This window comes from Magnolia sinica, chromosome 1, assembly GCF_029962835.1.
Source record: "Magnolia sinica isolate HGM2019 chromosome 1, MsV1, whole genome shotgun sequence".
In the NCBI taxonomy this organism is placed as follows: Eukaryota; Viridiplantae; Streptophyta; class Magnoliopsida; order Magnoliales; family Magnoliaceae; genus Magnolia; species Magnolia sinica.
The window spans coordinates 72,749,986-72,772,457 of NC_080573.1; the positions used below are offsets into that span (position 1 = coordinate 72,749,986).

Sequence of the window (22,472 nt, forward strand, 5' to 3'; positions counted from 1 at the left end):
CCGTGCACGGGTTGAGCGGCTAGGCCCGGCTTCATCCACGGGCGCTCTCTTCTTCCCCATCAAAGAAAGAAGGGAAGAAATAGAAAAGATGGCCGTGATAAACTCAAAGAGGGCCATGAAAAATGAGAGAAAGAGAGAAATAGGAAGATGGTGAAGTTTTCACACTCTAGAGATCCCAAAAGAGGACTTGAGAGCCCAAATGAGAAGAAAAGAAAAGGGAAACAGCAAAGGGAGGGTGAAGTTTTGAGATGGGGTGATGGGTTTGCACAAAAATGAAAGAAGAAGAAGATTTGGAAGGGATTTGGAGAAGTTTGGAGAGAAACTTGAAAGAAAAGAGAGCTTGGGAGGGAGGTTTGTGAAGGAAATAGAGTGTAGAAAGGGTTTAAACCACCAAACCATGGAGGGGTGGGCCACACAAGGCCAAATATGCGTCGGCCCGCGCCGGCCCGCCCGGCCTAGCCCGCTGATCGACGAGGCCTCACCGAGCCGGCGATGGCATCGCCGGTCTCTGGACCTTCCAGCGATGCCTCGCCGTTTGGGCGAGGTCCTCCTGGTCCCTTAGCTCCCAAATGATGTGGGTCCCCCCCTGGGCCCCACTGGAAATGCCCCGATCGGCCCCTTTACTTAGTTCGACGCCTATCGGGCCATTCGGGCAGAAATCTGATTCAAACAGAGATTTCTTGAAGGTTTAAGGGTTGAAATAGGATGATAAACCATCTAGACTCATTAATAGATGGTCTAGGAAAAGTTTCGGGTCGCTGTGTGTGATCAGGAGAGAGCACAGACTCGATCTTGGCGAACGTTTTTAGTAAACTTTCGCCGATAGAAGCTACGGAACACAAACACACAATCTACAATAGACTCGCACCCAAATACACTAAAGTGGCGACAGCGTGCGGTGTGTGACCATAACCCAGGTCCGGTTTAATCCAGATCATGCTTTGATACCAACTTGTAACGCCCTGAAATTCGGGGGTTGAGCATAACTCAGCTCCCGAGTTCCAAAACATCACTTATGCAACATATTTAATGATGGATGTATGTTGTCTGTATTAGTGCATAAAACATGGAATAGATTAAGCCAAGCACAGATATAATTCAGGGATAAGTGAAGAAAGCAAGCGGAAGACTTATAGAAATATTTGTGTACAAGTGCAAATCCCTGAAGTACATATACATACCAGGTCGTAATGTAAGTGTTACTATCAAAATTACAAGTATCAAAATTACATCATTTAATTTCCCAAAAAAAAATCCCAGCATCCCGCGCATCAGAACGAGACTCACTAGAACCCGTCTGAAAACTGCATAAAAGAGAAAGCAGCCTCATCATCATCCATCTCCCGCTCTGCCTCAGAAGTCGCCTCAACATCTGCAACATCATCAGCTAAGACAGAGTCTGGTGGGTGTTTAACACGGCCCCAGAACGTGGGAGTGAGTGATCAACTCAGTGGAACAATAAAGCACAGGTTAACATGTTATCAATTCAATCAAGCAGTAATGATAAAGGAGAACAATTAAACATGTCCTAAGTACTCTTGTTATGCAAGGATGTATGTAGAATGATGTGTGCCCTCATGCGTACACCCTCAGCGTCTTCATCTTACGTTACGCATGACACCACCTCAAAGTGCGCCACATCTACAAAGCACATGCAAATGCGGTGCATGAATATGATTACTAAGTTGTTATTAGTCCTTTTCATACAGCAGGATTGGGAAGCTAGGATACCTTCCTCATATCACCATCCAAACTGTGATCCATTCTAGGGTCGTCAGTCCTAGACATCTCATACGATCATATGGTTGTAGGTCGTTGCAAAGGGCTCGTCACCAATCAATGCACGCCTATCATACCTTCGTTATTACACTAAGGCTCGTCACCTCGATGCGGTATCCAGGTATGCTCGAGGTCACTACAAAGGGCTCGTCACCAATCAATGTAGGCCGACAGCGCGAATAGTGTCCCATACCACCATAATCGGCTCACGAGTTTAGTTGCTCACTGGTCACTACGGGGAGGCTCGTCACCCCAGCGTAGGCCGACAGCTCCACCACGGTGTCCCATACCACCATGTCCGGCTTATGAGTCTTAGCAGATCAAGGTACCATGGTTAATAGGATTTCATTGGTAAGTTCGGTACCCTAGATTCAAGCAGTAGCGTCCATACATGGCAAACATACATCGGACAATCGGGTTACTTGACGAACTCGACTAGCACGAGTACACGTTGGGTTGAACGACATAGAGTGCGCAAATACTCCGTGTCGCCAAACCACTGCCGACAACTCTAATACGACTCGGGTTCGTCTAACACATCCCTCGTGGCGAAAGCAGTCTCAGCCACGAACTTAAGGTCGATTACCGATTTCCTGGACTAATGCATAGTCCCACACACATTACACTATAACAGATATTCGTATTAAATATAAAATAGTAATGGAACAACAACTCAAATCATGTGGTACACAAGCATTTGAAGAATAACAACTTAACATGAATGAAAGCATAAGTAATGCTTGAATTTAAACAACAAGGGAAGTAACTTACATGAAAGAAATCATACACACTAGTGGGAGAGTTGAAAATCGCTTCTCAACGCCCATACTAGGTTGAAATATCACACTTTAGATCATTCAGACATTTCTACAAACACTTAGAATACATGATACAACATACATGACGTATGTTGAAATACAAGCATTTGGACAATTCCTTTTACCAAGGAGTTGCCACACATACAATTAGCATAAGTACACGACAGATAATCATGGCAATCACATGTTCATATTTTATACGCATACGGTACTTTATACATACACATAGAATACACAAATCTCAATATAACACATGCATATCCGGAACGCAATATAAACATAACATTTGGCATGTGAAATCTCATCCATAACAAGAATAAACCATTCGCTGGCATTGAAAGCCTTGAAAACCATAACCTATACACTTAAAGTCCGTACCTTAAGCCAGAAAAGAACACCGAACTGATTTCAGACGATATGTCTTCGTCAACGGCGACAAGATAACCTAAGATAAGAATAGAAATGAGATACAACAACACCAAGACTATTCTAAGCTCTAACACATATTAGGGTTAGGTTAACTTACCCAAAGATGAACTCAGAATCGTCAGAATAACGATTCAAAGTGAAGGTTCAAGAATGTAGAAGAACAGGAAAGAATCTAAGATGATTCACCAACTTCTCTCTCACTTTCTCTCTCTTTTCCTTTCTCTTTCTTAGGTAGGGTTAGGAAATTCGTATGGAAAAGAGAGCTAGGGTTTCAAGGTCTATAAATAGGCCTAATATTAATGAAAATAACCCCAGGGCCAAGGTATACTTAGGGTATAACCAAAACCAACCTCTCACGATCCAACAAAGCACTTCCGGTGGGCCTAATACCATGAAAGGTCGGACTTAAGCTCACTGACCATGGATCTAGGTCAAGCTAAGTTTTCGAACCGACCGACTCTTTAGATCAGTCATGGCGGACTATACTCAATTCAACGGTCACAGAATCTCGATCAGGTCTACAAGCACAAGGATATGCCTGGGAACCTTCCCTGATCAGATGGTGAAATTGGGTCAGAATCCAACGGTCAGATAGCTTAAAATCATCGCGCAAGCGACACGACTCAGATTTCACAAAAGCTTAATAAATTTCCAACCGTTCTCACACTCTTCACTCCGAACTCAAACAAATCGACCCAAGACATCACATGGACTTGATTTTCGAGGTGATGGTCAAGCCCAACAGGGTGACCGCAACAACCTAAGATCATCGTTATCGGACTTTCGACGCGCGGTCCAGGTCCGATCCAGAACTTCCAAAAATTCCCAAGAACAACTGGATTTAGCGATGAATCCCAGATTTCAGAGTAACATAGCGCTAACTAATCTACAAGTTTTGAGTCATGCAGATACAATTTAAAGTGATTGATGCAAATTTCACAAACAATCGAGTATAACGCTAATTACCCCAAAAACTACTAAGGAAAGAAAAGCACAAAATTTTCAGGGTCATTACAGATTGCGTCTTTCAGACACACCATTCTGCTCTGGGGATCCCAGGCATGATTTACTAGGCGACAATGCCACTCTTGTAGGTACCTAGCGAAGGGTCCCAGATTGCAATCTAATTCGTCATATTTGCCATAGTATTCACCATCACGGTAGACTTGACAACCTTAATCTTCTTGTTGAGTTGATTTTCAACCTCGACCTTATTATTTTAAAAGCATCTATGGCATATGATTTTTCACTAATAAGATAAAGGTACCTGAAACGAGAGTAGTCATTTATAAATGTGATAAAATATTTGTGTCCACTCCAAGATGTTGTAGGAAATGGCTCACAAATGTCCATGTGTATGACCTCCAAGAGTCATACACTCTTGTTGCACATTTGTTTCTGGTTTGGTTCATTTACCCTTGATACAATCAACACATGTTTTATAGTCGCGGAAGTCTAGAGAATGAAGAATCATTGTCGCACTAGCCTATCCAATCTCTCACGAGAGATATGACATAATCGCATATGCCACAACATGGAGGAATTTTCATAATCTACATACTTTATTTCTATGCAGGGCATTTACGTTATAGATGTGTGAGGTATTCAAGTCCAATTGGTATGGGTTGTTCACCATAGAGCCAATGCCAACTTTAATTGAATTAAAGTAAATACTCAATCTTTTATTCTCAAATTGAAAAGAATAACTTAATTTATCCAAGCGAGAAATAGAGATCAAATTATGCCTTATAGAAGGTACAGAAATGTATCCACTAGATCCAATAAATGACCTAACCCTAACTTATGCCTACAGACTCCAACTGCCTCCACGTCAACTTTAACACCATTGCCTATGTATATTGAGCGTTTCACATCAGTTGGTGGCTTATTTTGTAGCAAATCTTACACAGAAGTACACATGTGAATAGTTGTTCCCGAATCTATCCATCAAGAATCTAACGACACGTCAGTTAGATTTGATTCAAAACAGACCAGAATAGAATCAATACCTTTCTTTATGAGCCTTTACTTGTACTTTATGTACTATTTCTTCTAATAGCCCAGCTTCTGGCAGAAGAAGCAATTATTGTTTTTAACCTGCTTGTTGCTCGATCCATTCCCAAGTTGATTTTCATGATTTCAGGCGGAGGACCTAAGGATCCCTTATTAGAAATTTGCTTCATTTTTATCTTCCCTTTATGTTCATGTCCTGAAGTTACTAAATTAACATTTTGTGTCTTCCCTAATGTCTAGATCCTATCCTCCTCTTAGACATACTGAGAAATCAGTTCGTCCAATGTTCATTTATCTTTTAAAGTGTTATAGTTCACTAAGAACGTATTGTATTAAGAAGGTAGCTTGTTCATAACCAAGTGAACCAATTGGTTACCTGTAATTTTTAGGCCTAAAGAGCGTATCTTAGATATTACTTCGATCTGTTGTATAATGTATTCCCGAATGTTTCCTTTTCTATCATAGGATGAGCAGGTTAATTTATTTAGTATGAAACCCGCTTCAATCTTATCAGATTTCTTGAATTGGTTTCCCATTACGATCAAGAAAACTTTGGCCTTGTCTACATTAAGCATGGCACCCCTTATTGTCTCAAAAATTAAATTCTTTATGATTTTGAAATACATACCATTGGATCTGGACCATGTCTCATAACGATTAATCTGACTCAATAGCATTTTTAGATGGTCTTGAAGGTTCTAATTTTTCCAAGGCAAGGTTTAACTGAAAACAACTACGACAATTTCTGTGGACTCATTCCATTGAACATAATTTGACCTAGTTATGGAAGAAACAAGATGTGTTTGAATTGGAATTATGACTGATTACAAAATATACTCACATTAGCATATTGTTTACATATAATAATTCATGAATTAAACTGAATATTAGGCCAAATTTATCAATTCAATTGATTTGGGAGGGGATGGGGGGCAGGGGCTTCAATTGAACTATCTAGGATAAAAATAGGCTCAACTGTTCAATCATGGTGAGGATTAGTTACATCATCACGACTCCTCCTGTGAGAGGTAGTCATGACATGCAAGTGACTCTCCAAAGCATAAAGCTATGTGATGTCAATTGTGTAAATCTAGGATACTCAATATCCGCGGGTAAGATGAGTGTCTCAACTTTACATCACCAACACCGTTTACTCCATACTGCCAAACAGTGATTGTCTGCATTTTCGTCATTATTCGCATTGAATGTAAATGCAACTTTATGCAATCCTTTATTCGAATCCCACTATCACAAGTCCTGATTCGTAAAAGAATTCACCGATCGAGGTCACTATGGTGGCTAAAACAACCGGATTCAATTCCACAAATTTGAACTCAAGATTACAATTTTAATCATGCCTTCAACAGATTAACTATGAATTAGTCTGATTTGGCCCAACGGATTAACTATGATTTTGATCATGCCCTCAACAAATTACCTATGAATTATGTATATAATCTAATCATCATCACTGAGAATCCTTAATTTAGGTTTAAAATTCACAAGATAGGCATCTTGGATAGAAAACATTTGGTGTCATGCAAATGGATGGATAGATTCTACTTTATGGTCCATGAAAATGGATTGTCATGATCGGATGATTAGGGTTCATTAGAGAGAATCTAGATGTTTAAACGTCCATCCAATGAACAGTTCCAACAGCATGCACACATGATAAATGGCAGGTCTAAGGCAAAAGACCATCATCAGAACCTGAAACATGCCAACAAAAAAAAAAAAAAACCCATTGATAAGGCCCAACAGATATGGGCCCAAGGCCCGACATTGTGAGCCAAGTACATGATCGGGCCCAATTGCCAGTTCCGCTTACAGGGCCCACTGCTCAGTCCAGCAGTTGTCGCCAAAAGGATCGCCGGAATCTCGGCTGGTCTTCACCAATGATGACCGAAGAATCGCTCGGAATCCCGCTTCAATTTCGGTCGAAAGCCGAGCCACTGCCTACGGCTGCCAGAAAAAGATGACAGCCATCGTTCCAAAGCGCCATTAATAGCTACCGCCAGCATCATGGAAGGAGTAGTTGTGAAGAAGGTTTAGAAACGCTAGCCCCAAACTAGCCTTCACTTTTGCTGGAATCCGGCATCCCACGCCCGTGAAATCTTGATGTCATTGCATCCGTCGGAGTTCAGCTTCCGTAGGAGGGTTGCTATAAAGGATTCATTGTATCGTACGCAGACATCCACCAAAGGAAACGACGCATAACAGAGGAATACAAAGGATTTATGGCTACCACGACAATGATATGCAAGGGTTCGAAGAAACCCATCTCTGTTCGGGCGGGAATGGAAACCATTAATGGCTGTCGCGACCTCCATGAGCAATGACAGCGCTAACGGACATTGGAATCAGGGTTGCCGGAGCAAAGGAAAGAGAGATTTCAATTCCCTCCTTTGGTTGTTAAATCGAAGGTCGACCACTGCCCTGATTGGGACGCAGGTAAAGGATTCGAAACCCCTCTCTTCTTTGGCAAAAATAGAAAATAAAATCCCGGCAGCTATGAGCCTAAAAGGTTTTTATCCCCTGTTGTTGGTTGGAATTCAGCTATCGATGGATGAGATGACCAGTAATGCCGGATTCCCAATCTCAGTAGTAAAATCAAAGGTCTGGACCTGACTTGAGTGGTCTAATTGAATATAACTCAGATCCAGGCCTGAGAGATACTAAGGGCCTGTTTGGGCGGTGGGATTAGAAGGGATTACTTGGGATGGGATTAAAAAAAACATAATTATTACCCATTGCAGGGATTGTCTCCTGTTGGCATGGGATAAGATTAATGCCGAGCTTTATTGATAATACGGTGGAACATTGAATGGATATACCCACCATCATTTGAAATTACTGAGAATAACACACGTCTTATATCTAAACCGTTCATTTGTTTTGTAACCTCATTTTATGGCATGGGCCTAAAAATGAGGTAGATCCAAAACTTATGTGGCCACAAAGAAGTTTTCAATGGTAAGTATTCAATCCCCGTTGCTTTCTATGGTGGGGTTCACTTGAGCTTTAGATTTACCTTATTTTTTGGCCAATGCTCTAAAATAATCTTAATAAATGGGTGGACGGTGCGGATATAACCCACACATCATAGTGGGACCTACATAACTTGCTAACATTTAGTGAAATTGGCACAAGACCCAATGCAATTCCATTTAATGTAATACCAAGCTTTTCCATTTCTTCCCAAACATGGAGTGGAATTGGCACGGAACCAGATGAATCCCATCCCACCTAATCCCTTCTAATTCCACCGTCCAAACAGGCCCCGAAGGGCCCGTTTGGCCGGTCGGATTGGAAGGGATTGGATGGTATTGCAAGGGATCGGAAGTCAGATCCCGGGATTGGCCTGGCGTGCGTCGGTGATCTGATCCCAATCCCATGTATCTCAAGACGATCCGCTGACAACACCATCATTACAGTTAAATCCCATCAAATCCACCCTAATCTTTCAAATTTGCCTCGGACGTGTTTGGTGTGAGGGATTAGAAGGGATGAGAAGGTTTAATACCGGAATTGGCCGGGCGCGCCAAACAGACTGGATATAGCAATCCAGGGATATATCAATCCCATGGTTCTCCAGACAATCCACTGACAACACCATCATTACCTAGAAATCCATGCCATCCACCCTAATACCATTCAATCCCTTCCAATCCACCCGGCCAAACGGGCCCTAAACAGATTCAATAACCTGTACTGATCTGCTATAGTCGCACGCGGTGGTGGGATTTCACCACCTATGGGTATCGAACCCAAGACCTAGTGTTGAAACTCCTCAGAGTTTCTCTAATACCTGCTGTAAACTGAATTGCAAAAGACTGCTATGCATTGAATATGGAGATTAGATATACTAGAGTACCATATTGTAAAGATTCTGTTGTATTGGGGACCAGCCTTGTTTATATAGTTTTAGAGAGTTGGAGTTTGAAACTCATGGAAACTCAATTTAGTAATCCCAGTTCAACTGAATAATATTTGTGTGACACAGTTATAGCGCACCACCCCTTACAAGGTTTTAGATGCCTCACAATTGAGTGGGGTCCACTGGTACTCCTGATCACACTATCCAACCGTTAGGACAATCCAGAATGTTGATCAATAAGGCCCACCTTGTAGAATTCTTACATGTGTGTAAGCATGTGCAGCAAAAGTGGGTGTAGGTGCGTGTGCACACTGTATGCATGCGTGTAGTATTTAATTAGAGAGGGAACGAAAGAAAGGTGAGCCAGGAAGGAAAAAAAAAAAAAAACACCTTGTGATCACTTTAATGAAGGCAAAATATCTGCAATTTCTCCCAGTCTTCCACACTCAACTGCCTCACAGACCATCAGTATTTTCCATTGTTTTTTTTTAGTGCCAAAGAGGCGAAACATGCATACAGAAATAGACAGACTATGCAGAAATACACAACGGAAAAGAGAAACTGCTGCTTTTTTTTATTTTTTAAAATTGGAACATGCCTGCAAAGTGAAACCAACTGCCAGCAGGCAGTTACAAAATACATCAGCATGGAACGAGCTCTCTCTCTCTCTCTCTCTCTCTCTCTCTCTCTTGCTTCAGCTTGAGTATCAGTAACTATCTTCATCTGTTTCAGGTCTCCGAAGGTAGTAGCGTAGGCAGTTTGTCAAAACCTGCATTTTCCATATATGAGTGAGAGAGAGAGAGAGAGAGAGAGAGAGTGGATTATAACAGTTTCAGCCCTCCGCTGTGAGATGACAACATATCATGTACGCAATGGCTGTGAGTGAGCCCAATAATAAAAGAAATTTTGCATTTTTAGACCCTCATAGAAGATTTTTAAGTAATAATGTCATCATAAAAACCATTTACATAGTCATCAGATTTGGGACCATTTTATGGCAAGTTGCCAGTTTGTAGATGCACTCAGCCTTAAATATTGATTTTGGCGGGGTGTGTGTGTGTGTCACTTAATTGGGTCTGCTGTCCCAAATGCAAAGAAGATGGGTTCCCACTCAATATATTAAGGTAACCAGCATCGATTTGATGGTCCTTCCAAACAGGCCTCAAGTATTTCTCTCTGAATTCAGTGTACAGCCAGTTTGGCAGGCCAGGTTCTTGCGAAATCATTTACCTGTGACAAGGAACTGTTTAGTGCTGCTCCTCTGTAGCTGACATGGAATTTGTCTTTGGCTACCAATCCCTGCCAGAGAACGTAAACAAGGGTTTACAAGACAAATGTAAAACATCAAAAACATGAAAGCTCAAGACATACTTCTGTATCAATCTCTGCTGATTCCACACTGATGTTGATGTCAGCCATAATCTTGATGATTTCCATCAGTAGTCCAGGCCGGTCTGCCGTCTCTATGTAAAGCAAGCTGGGCAAGAAACATCAGCAAACAAATGGGATTATACAGAAATATGTGTGACTTCGATCAAGTGCCTATCTCATAAGTGGGGGTAGCAATGGGTCGATTGGCCCGACCCACTTCAAAGCAAGGTTCGAGCCAAGTCGGGTCTAGTTGCAGGTCGGGCTTGGGCCAAAAAGTAGCCCATTTAGATTAATGGGTTGGGCTCGGGATTAGGCCGACACAACCAGACCCATCCATATATTGAATCAATGGGCCAGGCCAAATGACCCCAATCCGACCCAACCCAACCCATAACACGAAACGAAGGTATTATATACACGTGTGATTGCTCTTTTGCAAGTGTGTAGTTGAGATGAAACATACGCGTCATGGAAAAACAAAATCCCATAAGCATGTAATAGAGAGCTCCATATACATGAAAACTCCAGCAAAGAAGCCTAATATGAGAGATTAAAGTTAAATGTATTGGGAAGATTGGTTGAGCCCAGTCTGACTGCAATCAAATGGGTCAGGTTGACCCGGGTTCAGGCTCTGGAAATTTTAAGTGGGTCGGGTCACTGGGTAATGGTTAATGAGTGGGGTTTTGGCTGACCCCGATCCATGGCCAGGCCTACTCATAAGCAAGTGCTCTTGCATGATTCACGTCTCAGAACAAAACATCAGCAGAGCTAGTGTGAACACTGAAACTAAGGCAACAATTGGATGCACAAGTTAATTAAATTGCGAATAATCAGGTTGATTGAGTGAAAATGGCAGAAGAATAATGGTGTTTGCTCATATTCTGGAACAAGTAGCCTTGAACTCACAGTTATCTTCTCCCAAGTCCAACTTGAAAGTAACATAATTGCAAGTTGGAACCCAATCACCCTACAAGCACTAAGGAGAACGGTTATTTCAACTATGAGAACTGATCACCTACAACCGGTAGTATGCTACAATCCATTTTTTTAATGCCTTCTGGATTTTTGTTCCCAATTTTGCTGTTGAAAATATGTATTTTCATGGGAAAAATGTTGTAAAAATGTGTTGTAGATTTTGTTAGCCCACAAGTGCTAGAAAGTTATCAGTTCTCTTCTACTATTATGGAAACATTCTTGTAAAAATGTCACATAGGTCTTGTTAGCCTACAAGTGGTTGTAGGTGATTAGTTCTCTTCTACTATTAGACTAATAATTGCAAGTCAGTTCAATGGCGCATCGAACTGCACCATTAAGTAAAACATTAATGCTCCAAACTCACAAAACTATTAACATGCAACACACCTTCTCTTGGGTCCATCATCCTTAACATGTATGTGTGTTGCAATGTCAACATCAAGCTGTCAGTCAAATGAAAGTCAACTAGTCAAGAATACAAATAAAAGTTGTATATGCAAGATGACTCATTATGTCATAGATACACACTCCACTCACAACATAAACAGAACTTTAGAAATACTGTACACAGTTATTCCGCTTTGGGTGATTCATTTGAATCACAATTGAATTAGGATGTATGACAAGTGAGGATACTGTCCATGGTTCCGAATATAGGTATAAGGGATGCATCAGCCTGGCTGAAAATGATACAATATGGGCACCACGTCAGCCTGTATTGGCCCGCATCAGTCGAAATTTTTCTTTAAGCCAAATATTTAAAAGGGAAAGACAAGATATTCAAGAATCTATCTCATTTTTGTATTTTGGACATGTATGTAATGGTGTATCATACCATTCTTTTAAAAGAATGTTGTTTGTCAGCTTGACTTGTTGAAAGTCAACCAAATGAGCCCTAACTGAAACATAAATCAAGCATTATTTGGTAAATTAGTGCCCATTACATTGAATAAAACAAAAAGAAGATGAAAACATAAAAATAAATAAATAAATAAATAAGTGGATAGTCACCCTCCTTTCCGATTTTTCCCATAGAGTCCATTCCAGTGTTTTCAGCAGCGCTGTGTAGTGTAGAGAAAACTCTACGTAGCATACGCAAGTAGCATAATTCCCTGGTAGCGTAAGCTACAAGGTATGTAGCATAAGCTACAGTGCATGTAGTGTACGCTACATGTAGCGTGGATAGCATAAGCTACCTAAAATCACATTTTTAAAATGTTTTTTTCCATTTTAGTTTAACACCTATTTTAAAATGGTGATGACTTATACCTATGACACATGGCACTACATTAAACCAATCAGGACCATCCAATTTGTGGTCCATATCGTAGATAGAGCACTTAGATCAATCCGGACCATCCAAATTGTGATCTATATCATGAATTTGTGATGTTTCAATTTTATTTTATTTTTTTTATTTTTTTAAAAGTCACCATTAGAGACATCTAAAGGCAAAGAGAGAGATTTTACATGGAAATAAGTGGTTGATGATCTAGATTCATTGTCAAGAACACATAGAAATTATGCATTTTGTAAATTTTATCATATTTTCTATTATTTTAATTAAAATTATTAAGGATTGTGTAGCTTAAGCTACACACTATAGAGGGCCAAACACCACGCCATATGCTACACGCTATTTAAAACATTGGTCCATTCTACTTCAATTCATTCAATTTCACTCAAATCTTTTGTTTTGATCCCCAAATAAGCCTAGATCTAATCTAAAATGACTTTCTAACGTTCATTCATTGTTTAAATGAAAAAGAAAAAGTTAATGAGGAGTTTCAAGACGAGGGGGTCGTGGGTTCGATACCCATAGGTGGTGAAATCCCACTATGGCGTGCGAGGGTGTGCGTGAAAAAAAAAAAAATGAAAAAGAAAAAGATAATGAGAGAAAATATGGAAAGAAGTAAATAAATCAAATTTGGGCCTTCACGGGTACTAATCGATGCAGGCCAATACAGCCCATTTTTTAGTGTAGGCTTGCATATCACATTAGGCCAATGCGATACGATACAGTTCTCGTATCAGCTGATATGATACGATACAAAACCATGATATTGTCCTATATCGGCTGATACAATACCGATATCCAACACCTCGATACTATCATCTAAATACTGTAACATGACTCTATATCCCATTTCAAAGAAACTGAAATTGATGTGTACATGATTCACAGGCGAAACTCCTTTTCCTAGACAAATTTTGTCAAATCCAATTGTTTAGACTCCGAAAAACAAAATCCTCCCACAATATACTTCTAAACTAGAACATTTGTATTAAAGAAAGATTAAAGTGAAAGTAAACCATTTTAAAACATTAAAAAGCTATTACTTTTTATAGGACTACTTTTATGGAAGTAAAAGCACTTGTATAAATGATGAAGTTATTAGGTCTCTCCCTCTGGGCTTTAATAAACACCAAGGGGGCGTTTGGCGCATGGTATTAGATGGGATTAGGTGGGATGGAATTGCGTTTGATCCCTTGCAAATTCCATCTAGCGTTTGGGGAGGACGAGAAGGGTTGGGATTAGGTGGGATGGAATTGCATTTTATCCCATGCAAGATTTCCGTAGATTTTGAAATCCACTACATGGGGGGCCCCATATTGATGCATGTGTTTTATCCATGCCGTCCATCCATATATGCCCTTTACACATGACATTCTGGTTATATACATGTACAAGTGACCGACATCCGTTGTGAATTTGGTTCGTTGATTACTATTCCATTGTCCACCAAACGGGGTTTTGCTTAATTCAGTGTTTTTCCTATAGCAAGAATTTTATTCCAAACATAGGAATTGGATGGCCAAAATACCATGGTATTTCCAGACATGCAATCATTGTGCAATAATGGTCTTAATCCCATCTAATACAATTCCATACCATTTAATCCCACGGACCAAGTAGGCCCTGACGTTTCCAATGTCTGATAAATGTCATATTCCTTCACTTATTTTCTTTTATTTATAAAATGTTTATTTCTTTAGTTAGGCTATTCCCCCATTTCAAAAGGGAACAATAAAAATTAAAGAAAAAAAAAATGCAAGTTTTTCTTATTTCTTCCGTCTTGAAAATAAAACAAACATTAAAAAGAGGGAGGAACAGCATGGTACTCACACAAAAAGAGGAGGATCATTTGCATGTACAGACCTGCACTACACAGCATATGTACCTCAATCATTATGGCACAGCTGTACATGAGGAAGAACCCATGTATCATACATAATTCCTAGAAAGGCAAACTTACCATGAGGAATTATATCATGCTCCACCTAGAAGTTTTTGTTTTTAAAAAAATATTTATTTTAAATAATCAAAATATAAATCTTAATCCATATCCTATAGAAATGCTAGAACGACATAAAGTTTTACTTGTAAGTTGTAATCATCACTGAATACATTAGGCTTTTGATGCCACTCTACAATTTCTTGAGAAGTGATATGTCATTTTCCAAAGTGCACTTGTGCTCATAATAGTCATGCCACACTTAGGAAGGCCATTCACCTGTTCAAGGTTAACCCAGGATTCGTATCCATCTGCTTGCGAGTTATTACAAAGTTATGAGTGTTATAGTTGTATCTGTTGTTATTAGTGAAAGCACATAGGTGCTTGCAGTTATGTTCTATCACTATAACAACTATAAGCACTTATGAGTGAATGAAAGATTTGTACCAGTATTAAGGGCCAGTCAGGTATATGTAGTAAGTATACCCCAGTAAGTAAAAGATAGCGTCTGACGGACACTGAAAGTGGTTACTTGTCACGTCCACATTTCGTGTCAATTTGTTGAACTCTACCTACAAACTGGGAGGCAAGGAGAGTACCAATAAATACTGGAAAATAATTATAACCCATGTCACTACAATAAACTATTGAACTTCCAAACCAAAAGGGCCCTGAAGATTTAATAATATCTCAAGAGAAAAACTATTTAGGGTGAGAAGCTAATTAATATTACCAAATACAAAACATAATACCTCCCAAAATGAAAGGTTTGTTCTTTCTTTCTTTCATTCTTTCATTCTTTTTTCTTGAGCATTAAAAGCTCCCAAGCTTAAGTGGTCTTAAAGTAAATCGACTTAAAATCAAAACATGTCACATGATCTCATAGAACTATAAGATCATCATGTATTGCTTCTTTTTCATTTTTAAGTTTTAATTTTTCACATTCCAATCAATCAAGAGATAAGACAAATTGCTGATTCCAGAAAAGTGGATCTAGTATATAAACGCAATATCTGCACAAGGACGATACCCCAAAAAAGTGAATCCAGAATGAAAGTTACAGATAGTTGCTTTGCACAAGAAAGGCATCCAAATAAACCATCATATAGCTGACTAGGCAGCCCAGGACACGGAGGCTTGATACAAAAAAGGCATAAAAGCTTTATGAACAGTCTGACCTTCTTTTGGGGTGCTTTTATTCCAAAAGCCTCACCCATTGCCAGCTGTTCACTAGATTCCTGAGAAGGAAATTTGAAGGTCAAAAGGCAAGACAGAGAAATAAAATCAACACCAGCAGACAACAATAAGAAAACAAACACTTCATATTAGGTACACATACCGGGTGGTACTTGAGAAGGTTATTAATGATGGTGAGCCGAATTCTCTCTAACATATCAGGGTCTTCAACTTTGCGCCCAGTGTCTCTATGATGTTAGTCAAATCCGTCTTTAATGATAATAAAGACATTGGAAACAACTAGAATACAAAATTCTCAAAACATTGACATGGTTAAATAAAGAAACAGCCATTATAGAATCCAATACATCCACTTTAGGATTAAGAAAACATGGGGAACTTGCTCTACAGTTTCCAAGATACATCATGACATCAATGTTTGAAATATCGGTATCGCGTTACGTATCACATCCTTGGGGTATAGATACATATCGGTTATCGCACAGGATATATCATTTGTATCGGGTAATTTATTGCACTTTTTGGAGAACATGGGGAAACATTGGGAAAATAGTTGAATTTTTCAATGAAACTTCAGGGATTGTTAAAAAATACCTTAATACACAATTTTAAATTATAACATCTCAAAAACAAAAATAAAATAAATAAATAAAAAAAAAAAAAAAAAACAGTGCACATCATCTCAAAAAAGAAGTGCACATAATAGGTTTCCTTTGTATAGGGTCCTAAGCTATGCGTTGTCTGACTGAACTAATGCAACTATATTCAAATTAAATGCATAACATTTAGAGTGTATGTGATGATCATTTCATCAAACACTCCTAAATACTTTGAATTAGTCTCAATTGACAACTAGTTGAAGGGAAATTTCAAAATTATGTATTTTTTTAATAACTTTTATTAATTTTAATTAAAAAATATTTTTATTTTCTGAAAATGGACAAGGACTTAACAAATCAGTAAATCAGCCCTCATACATGCTTGATTTCATGTTTGGAGTGCAACATTGCAAACAATGTGTGAGAAATTGGGGAAATTTCAAAATTTCCCTAATTTTTCTCAAATCGGACCACCTACACTCGAATTTCGAAATTAAAGTGTATGTAATGGTCATTTCATCAAATACGCCTAAATACTTCTAAATTAGTCAGAACTTGTGGATATCGAAAAATCAAAGCTTCAACTCCATGATTTTTCATGCAAAACATGAATAACCAATGGATTTGCAGCCATTTGACATTGATTTAGCATAATTTCAATAAAAAGGATCAAAAATTGAAAATACTCACCAAATTGAACATTTGGGATATATCGGCACCACCTATGTGTTTAGTATCGCACAGGTGGGATACAAGATATATCGTAGGATATATCAGCCGATATCGTCAATATTTAAAACATTGCATGACATCATCATCATCATGACCACCACCATAGTCTTGTCCTCAACTATTTGGGGTTAGCTTTACAAATACTATTCGGCCATGAATTATGTCCTAGGCCCATCCTCAGTGACAAGCCTTCATGTCCCTTCATATCCCTTACCGTCACCTCAATGCAAGTTGTGTTAGGTCTTCCTCTCATCCTTTTTCCAGAATCTTCAACCCCAATCAATGTTTCCCTCCTTACTAGAGCCATCTCAATCTCTTTGATTCTGATAACTAAAAATTTTATGAAATGCAAAGCTCAACACGATATGATCACTTGGGGAGCGGCAGTAAGGAATGGATAATGAGTGACCCTCGCATCCCTCCCTTATTTATTAAGAGAAACAACTCGCATCCCTCCCTTATTTATTAAGAGAAACAACTATCTCATTAACCTCCCTAGCAACTTTGTGAAAATCATAATCATATTGAAAATCAGAGGGATCGAATTCACGGATAGTGAGTGACCCTCATTGTCCCTCTTAAGAGAAAAAACCAACTCATTGGCCTCCTTAGCAATATTGTCAAAATCTTCATCATATCATAAACCATAATAGGGATCAAATTCATATGAAATAACAAATGGAATTGTAAATCGTAAGATTTATTCTTAATTCTTTAAAATAAAAAAATTAAAAGATTAAAAAAATTTTAAAAAAAAATCAGAAATTTTATTTTAAAAAACTCCTTATGTCAATTTCCATCAATGTTATTATCCATTTCCCATCAATGTAATTATCCATTTCCCATCAATATGCATAAAGAAAAGTCATATATCATGATATTATCAATTTAAAACCTGTATGCGGTAAATCTGCAAGTGTAGATGTGTCATAATACAGTTTAAATCACTATCCTATACATCTTTGACTATAATCTCAAAAGAAACAACATGTCCAAAAATATCCTCTTAGCATCACCTTTATGAATCATCTTTTCAACATTGCTAGCCCACTAGAAGTTCAGAGATATGTTGCTCTTCTATCTTAGCCCTATGTTCCTTGTCACAACATGATCTAATGGGTCAATGATAATCCAACTCAAGTCACATCCCAAGAATCATAGTGTAATAATTTCCACGGACTTTTCACCTTGTCAAAACTAGGCTCTCTAGCCAATTGAAACCTTCATGCCAGTTCTATATTTGGCCTCAGCCCTTGTGGCCAGTGTTTCAAATAGCACTCGTTGCGTAGTGTAGCCGTAGTGCTACGTAGCATAGCTAAATAGCGTAAATCCCCTGTAGCATATGCATATGCTACATCGTAGTGTGTAGCATTTGTAACATACGCTACAATGTTTTTTTCTTTTTGAAGAGAGTGATGAGAACTTTTTTTTACTAAAAATAGTGTAGAACTCATATTATTTAGAAAAATAATTAAAATGTAAAGTTAAAACCAAACCTTTCTGTTTACTTTAACTTAAAGTTAAAACCAAACCTTTCTGTTTATTTTCACTTAAAATTGTGGTGATCCTTTACTAAAGTTGGTGTGAAACTCACATGCAAAAAAAACCTTTAAAACTAAAATTAAAAGAAAAAGAGTTTCAAAAGAGGGTTTTTGAAAACCCTTCTTTGTATAGATGACTTATGTATTGTACTTAATACTCTTAACCTATGGGATTCTTATTTCTTTTCATACTTGTGAATTGTGACTTCTGGTTTCAATTAGACATTATTAATTAAAGCGGTTTGACTAAATAAAAAAATAAAGTGGCTTATAAAGTTGGTAACGTGATCATTATTTGATTTGGCTTAGGACTTTATTTGTAGAGTTGGGCATCGAGTCGAGTCGGACCAAGTTAGGGCCGACCTGACTCAATCCAGTTTTGAAATAGGCCTGACCCAAACTTGTCTCGACTCAGTACCGAGTCCAGCATGCCTGAACCAATCCGAATCCGGGTCTGGCCTGGACTAATCCAAGTACCAAGTCGGTTCGAGTTGGCACTGATTTGGATTGAGAGATCAAGGAGAGAGAGAGAGAGAGAGAGAGAGAGAGAGAGAGGAGGGTGGATGGTGATGGTGGTGGGTGGCTGTCGAGCTTGGAAGAGGAGGGAAGGAGGGAGTGGAGAGGAGAGATAGAGAGGAGGAGGGTGGTGATGGTGGTAGGCGGTTGCCGACCTTGGAAGAGGAGGATGAGGGAGGGAGAGAGGGTTTGGGATCGGGTCGTGGTCGTGTGCGGCGTATAGGGTTAGATATACTAAAACTTAGGATTTTTTTTATTACATATATACCCAAATCCGAGTCAAGTCGGTTTCGGATTGAGTCGAGTCTGATTGGACCAAGTTTCAGGTCGAGTTACTGGGTAACTCGAACTCGACTCAGTTTGAATTCTGATTGGGTGAAAGCCTACTCAGTTCAGACCGACTCACCCATTCGATTGGGGTCGAGCCGGGTAAGAACAAGTCGGACGAGTCGAGTCAAGCGAGTCAAGTCGTTCTGTGCCCAGCTCTATTTATATGTGGATTGGCTTTTGATAAATGATAATTATTAACTTATTTGAATATGCTTAACTTGAAAAATAAACCAATTTTAGGCATTTTTATATTTTTTGCTTTTTTTTCTTACTATTTATCATATTTTTCCTATATTTAATTTTTAAAAATAAAAGTATTATGTAGCTTACACTACACGCTACAAAGGGTTGAACACTATGCAACATGCTACCACTATTTAAAACACTGCTTGCGGCATTGCCCACATTTTCGTCCAAACACCTGTTATGCCTATATGGGCATCAGTGACTAAGGTACTCAACTGAGATCAGAGTCTATTTGGAACGAAGTGTTGCTTCTTCCACTCCACTAGAGCATGTAGAGATCGTTCGTCGGGAATAAAGTCAGAGCAAACAAAAACAAACTAAGGAGCAATTATGATATGGAAGTTGATTCGGGGCACGTGTTCGGATCTATTATGACATAGCCATGAGGCACTCATTGGACCTTTATAATCTTGTAAAACCCCATCCAGGCATGACGCAAAACAATTTTTTGGTGAAACCTAGTGTATTCATATCTAAGTGCCTAAATGGATCCAAGCGTTACTCTATTACAAATAAAAGGATGATTCATTAGTCATTAATAATTAATAAGAGACATCCCAATATCTATATCTATATTTAGGCATTCAAATGTCTCTTTAATTAGCTTAGCTTTATTAGCATAGTAGAAAGGAATATATTTTGAATCTAGAAAACGTTTATTTTTTTAGACTACGACGCAGCAGTCAAGTCGCAACTATCCTTTGTTGTCTCACAATACATGAACACCCCCAATTTCAAGCTTCAAATAATGAAGCAACCATGAAATAACTATCATATTATCTACTTACTTTCAGCACGAGAAGGATCATCAACCTTTGGCTCCACCACTGTACCATCCAAAAGATCCCAGTTTTCGTCTCTCATAGATAATATTTGCAAACTTGGACCCATTCTGAAGAATTCTCTCCATCAAACTTTACCATAGGGATGTGTAAACCTGGGTGTCTACAACCCCAAATGTGACAGATCCCTAGGCGATGGGAAAAAAATCAGGTTCTAGAAGGACATTTGGCTGGGTGAGAGAAGATTGCATGAAGACTACCTAAGGTTGACTAGTTTGGCCCTGAATATAGGTGTCACTATTACTCTTTGCATTCGGCTTCCAACTCTGAGGTGGTGTGGACCCTCTATTCCATACGAACTTGTTGGAATAAGAGGAAGAGTTCATTAGCTTGTCAAAGTGGCTCTCGAGCATTAGAGGTCTAGACTACCTGTTGAGAGCAGAACAACCAATGCTTTCGGAATCTCCATGGGGAAGCATCAGAGGACTTTAGAAGGGCTAAATTAGAATGGGCTTTGATTTCAATTGTTTGTGATGATTGGGATCTTTATTTTATTTTTGTGGCCATGTCGTAATTAACCTTATAGAAAGTAAAAGACTAACACTATCTTATTAACATAGGATAGTATGGTACTCCGCAGGACTATAGAATATACATGAACATGACTCATATATATATCTCTACACATCTCTTTACACAGGATGCACATACCAATATGGCACATGAATGGCAGTATGGGGTATATGAGCCATACATAAAGTGGACATCCAATTACCTAATGAACAAATCAGACAATTCGACTCATCAGACAGCCCATTTGTACAAAATCAATGGACAGGTTTGAAAAACTTTTTTCCCTTTTATCGGAAACTAAGATTTTACAAAAAGAGAAGCTAACCAACCATTACACTGCTTATCAGAAATCTCAGACCGACAGAGAGGAGCACCAACCAAAGAGGGCAGAGGAAAGGAACCTGAAGCCTCCACTCAAGAGCAAAAAGGCGTTGACATGAGACATGATGCCTGAGACAGTCACTTTTACCATCAAAAGTTTGACTAGGCCTTTCTCTCCAAATAGTCCAAAGGATAGCCACAAAAAAGAGATCCCACACCACTTTGCACTTCCAACTTGAAGGATAGCCTCCAAGCCACTACAAGCTGCTGAATTGAAAACATCAATTCCACAGAGCCGCTCTCAACGAGCAATGCATTAGGAGATGGTTGCAGTCTTCAGCATCCCTTGGGCACATGCAGCATCCATTAACTAGAATCATATTCCTTCTTTTAAGAAGATCAATCGTAAGAATACCATCCCACCAGCCAGCCATGCAAAGGCTATAGCTACAGTAGGCACTTTCGTCTTCCAGATCCACCATGTAGGATCTTAGATTCACCCTCCAAAACCTTCCAATACATAAACTTAACTACGAATTAGCGTGAGGGATCCCAAATGCCAAATCACAATATCCTCTTGAGGTATCGATCACATGAAGACTGTTTTGAAAATTTTCCAGCAGTCTACATTATATTGTACGTGTAATGCACCTGATGATTGGACTGTCTCATAAGATGATCTTGGCTGATATTTTTCCACAGATCCAGTGTCCATGTTCCATATTGGCACATGCACCACAGCATGTAAAGCGGCATGTGTGGATTGCTGCGCAGATGGCTGGCAAACCTCAGGTAAAAATATGCATTTTTCATTGAATTACTTTGATAGCCTCATAGATGATCATCATCATCCAAGTCTCGCGGATGTTTCCAAAAAATGACTAAAATATCCCTGAAACTGTCCCAATTGCCTCTTAAAATCCTCCCTCACTAATAGTCTAGTGCGTTTATAATATTAAATTGCAGTAAACATTTTTCCTTGATTGTTGTCAGTATACATTACATGTGTGCAGCATGCATGTCCAAATCACACATGATCTATTTGATGAAAACAGAAAAGAGAGAGGTGAATGTATACGAAAGCACCCTCACTAATAATGAATGAAAACCCAAATCATACAATCTATTCCTCAT

General features: G+C 39.0%; 1 protein-coding gene across 3 annotated transcripts in view; it reads right to left on the reverse strand.

Annotated features, from left to right (window-relative positions):
* Positions 1 to 6,623: 6,623 nt before the first annotated feature.
* LOC131250933 (ACT domain-containing protein ACR12) overlaps positions 6,624 to 22,472 on the reverse strand; it is a 47,857-nt gene continuing 32,008 nt past the window's right edge. For 2 of the 3 annotated variants that reach the window (XM_058251351.1, XM_058251337.1), the window contains 6 exons: positions 15,841 to 15,925; positions 15,680 to 15,739; positions 11,653 to 11,708; positions 10,291 to 10,396; positions 10,150 to 10,218; positions 9,295 to 9,688 (listed from right to left, as the gene is read on the reverse strand). In XM_058251351.1, the coding sequence (XP_058107334.1) occupies positions 9,626 to 9,688; positions 10,150 to 10,218; positions 10,291 to 10,396; positions 11,653 to 11,708; positions 15,680 to 15,739; positions 15,841 to 15,925 (439 nt within the window). In that variant the 3' untranslated portion in view covers positions 9,295 to 9,625. Of the gene's footprint in view, positions 7,005 to 9,294; positions 9,689 to 10,149; positions 10,219 to 10,290; positions 10,397 to 11,652; positions 11,709 to 15,679; positions 15,740 to 15,840; positions 15,926 to 22,472 lie in introns of those variants that run through there. The other variant, XM_058251342.1, reaches the window with a different exon arrangement.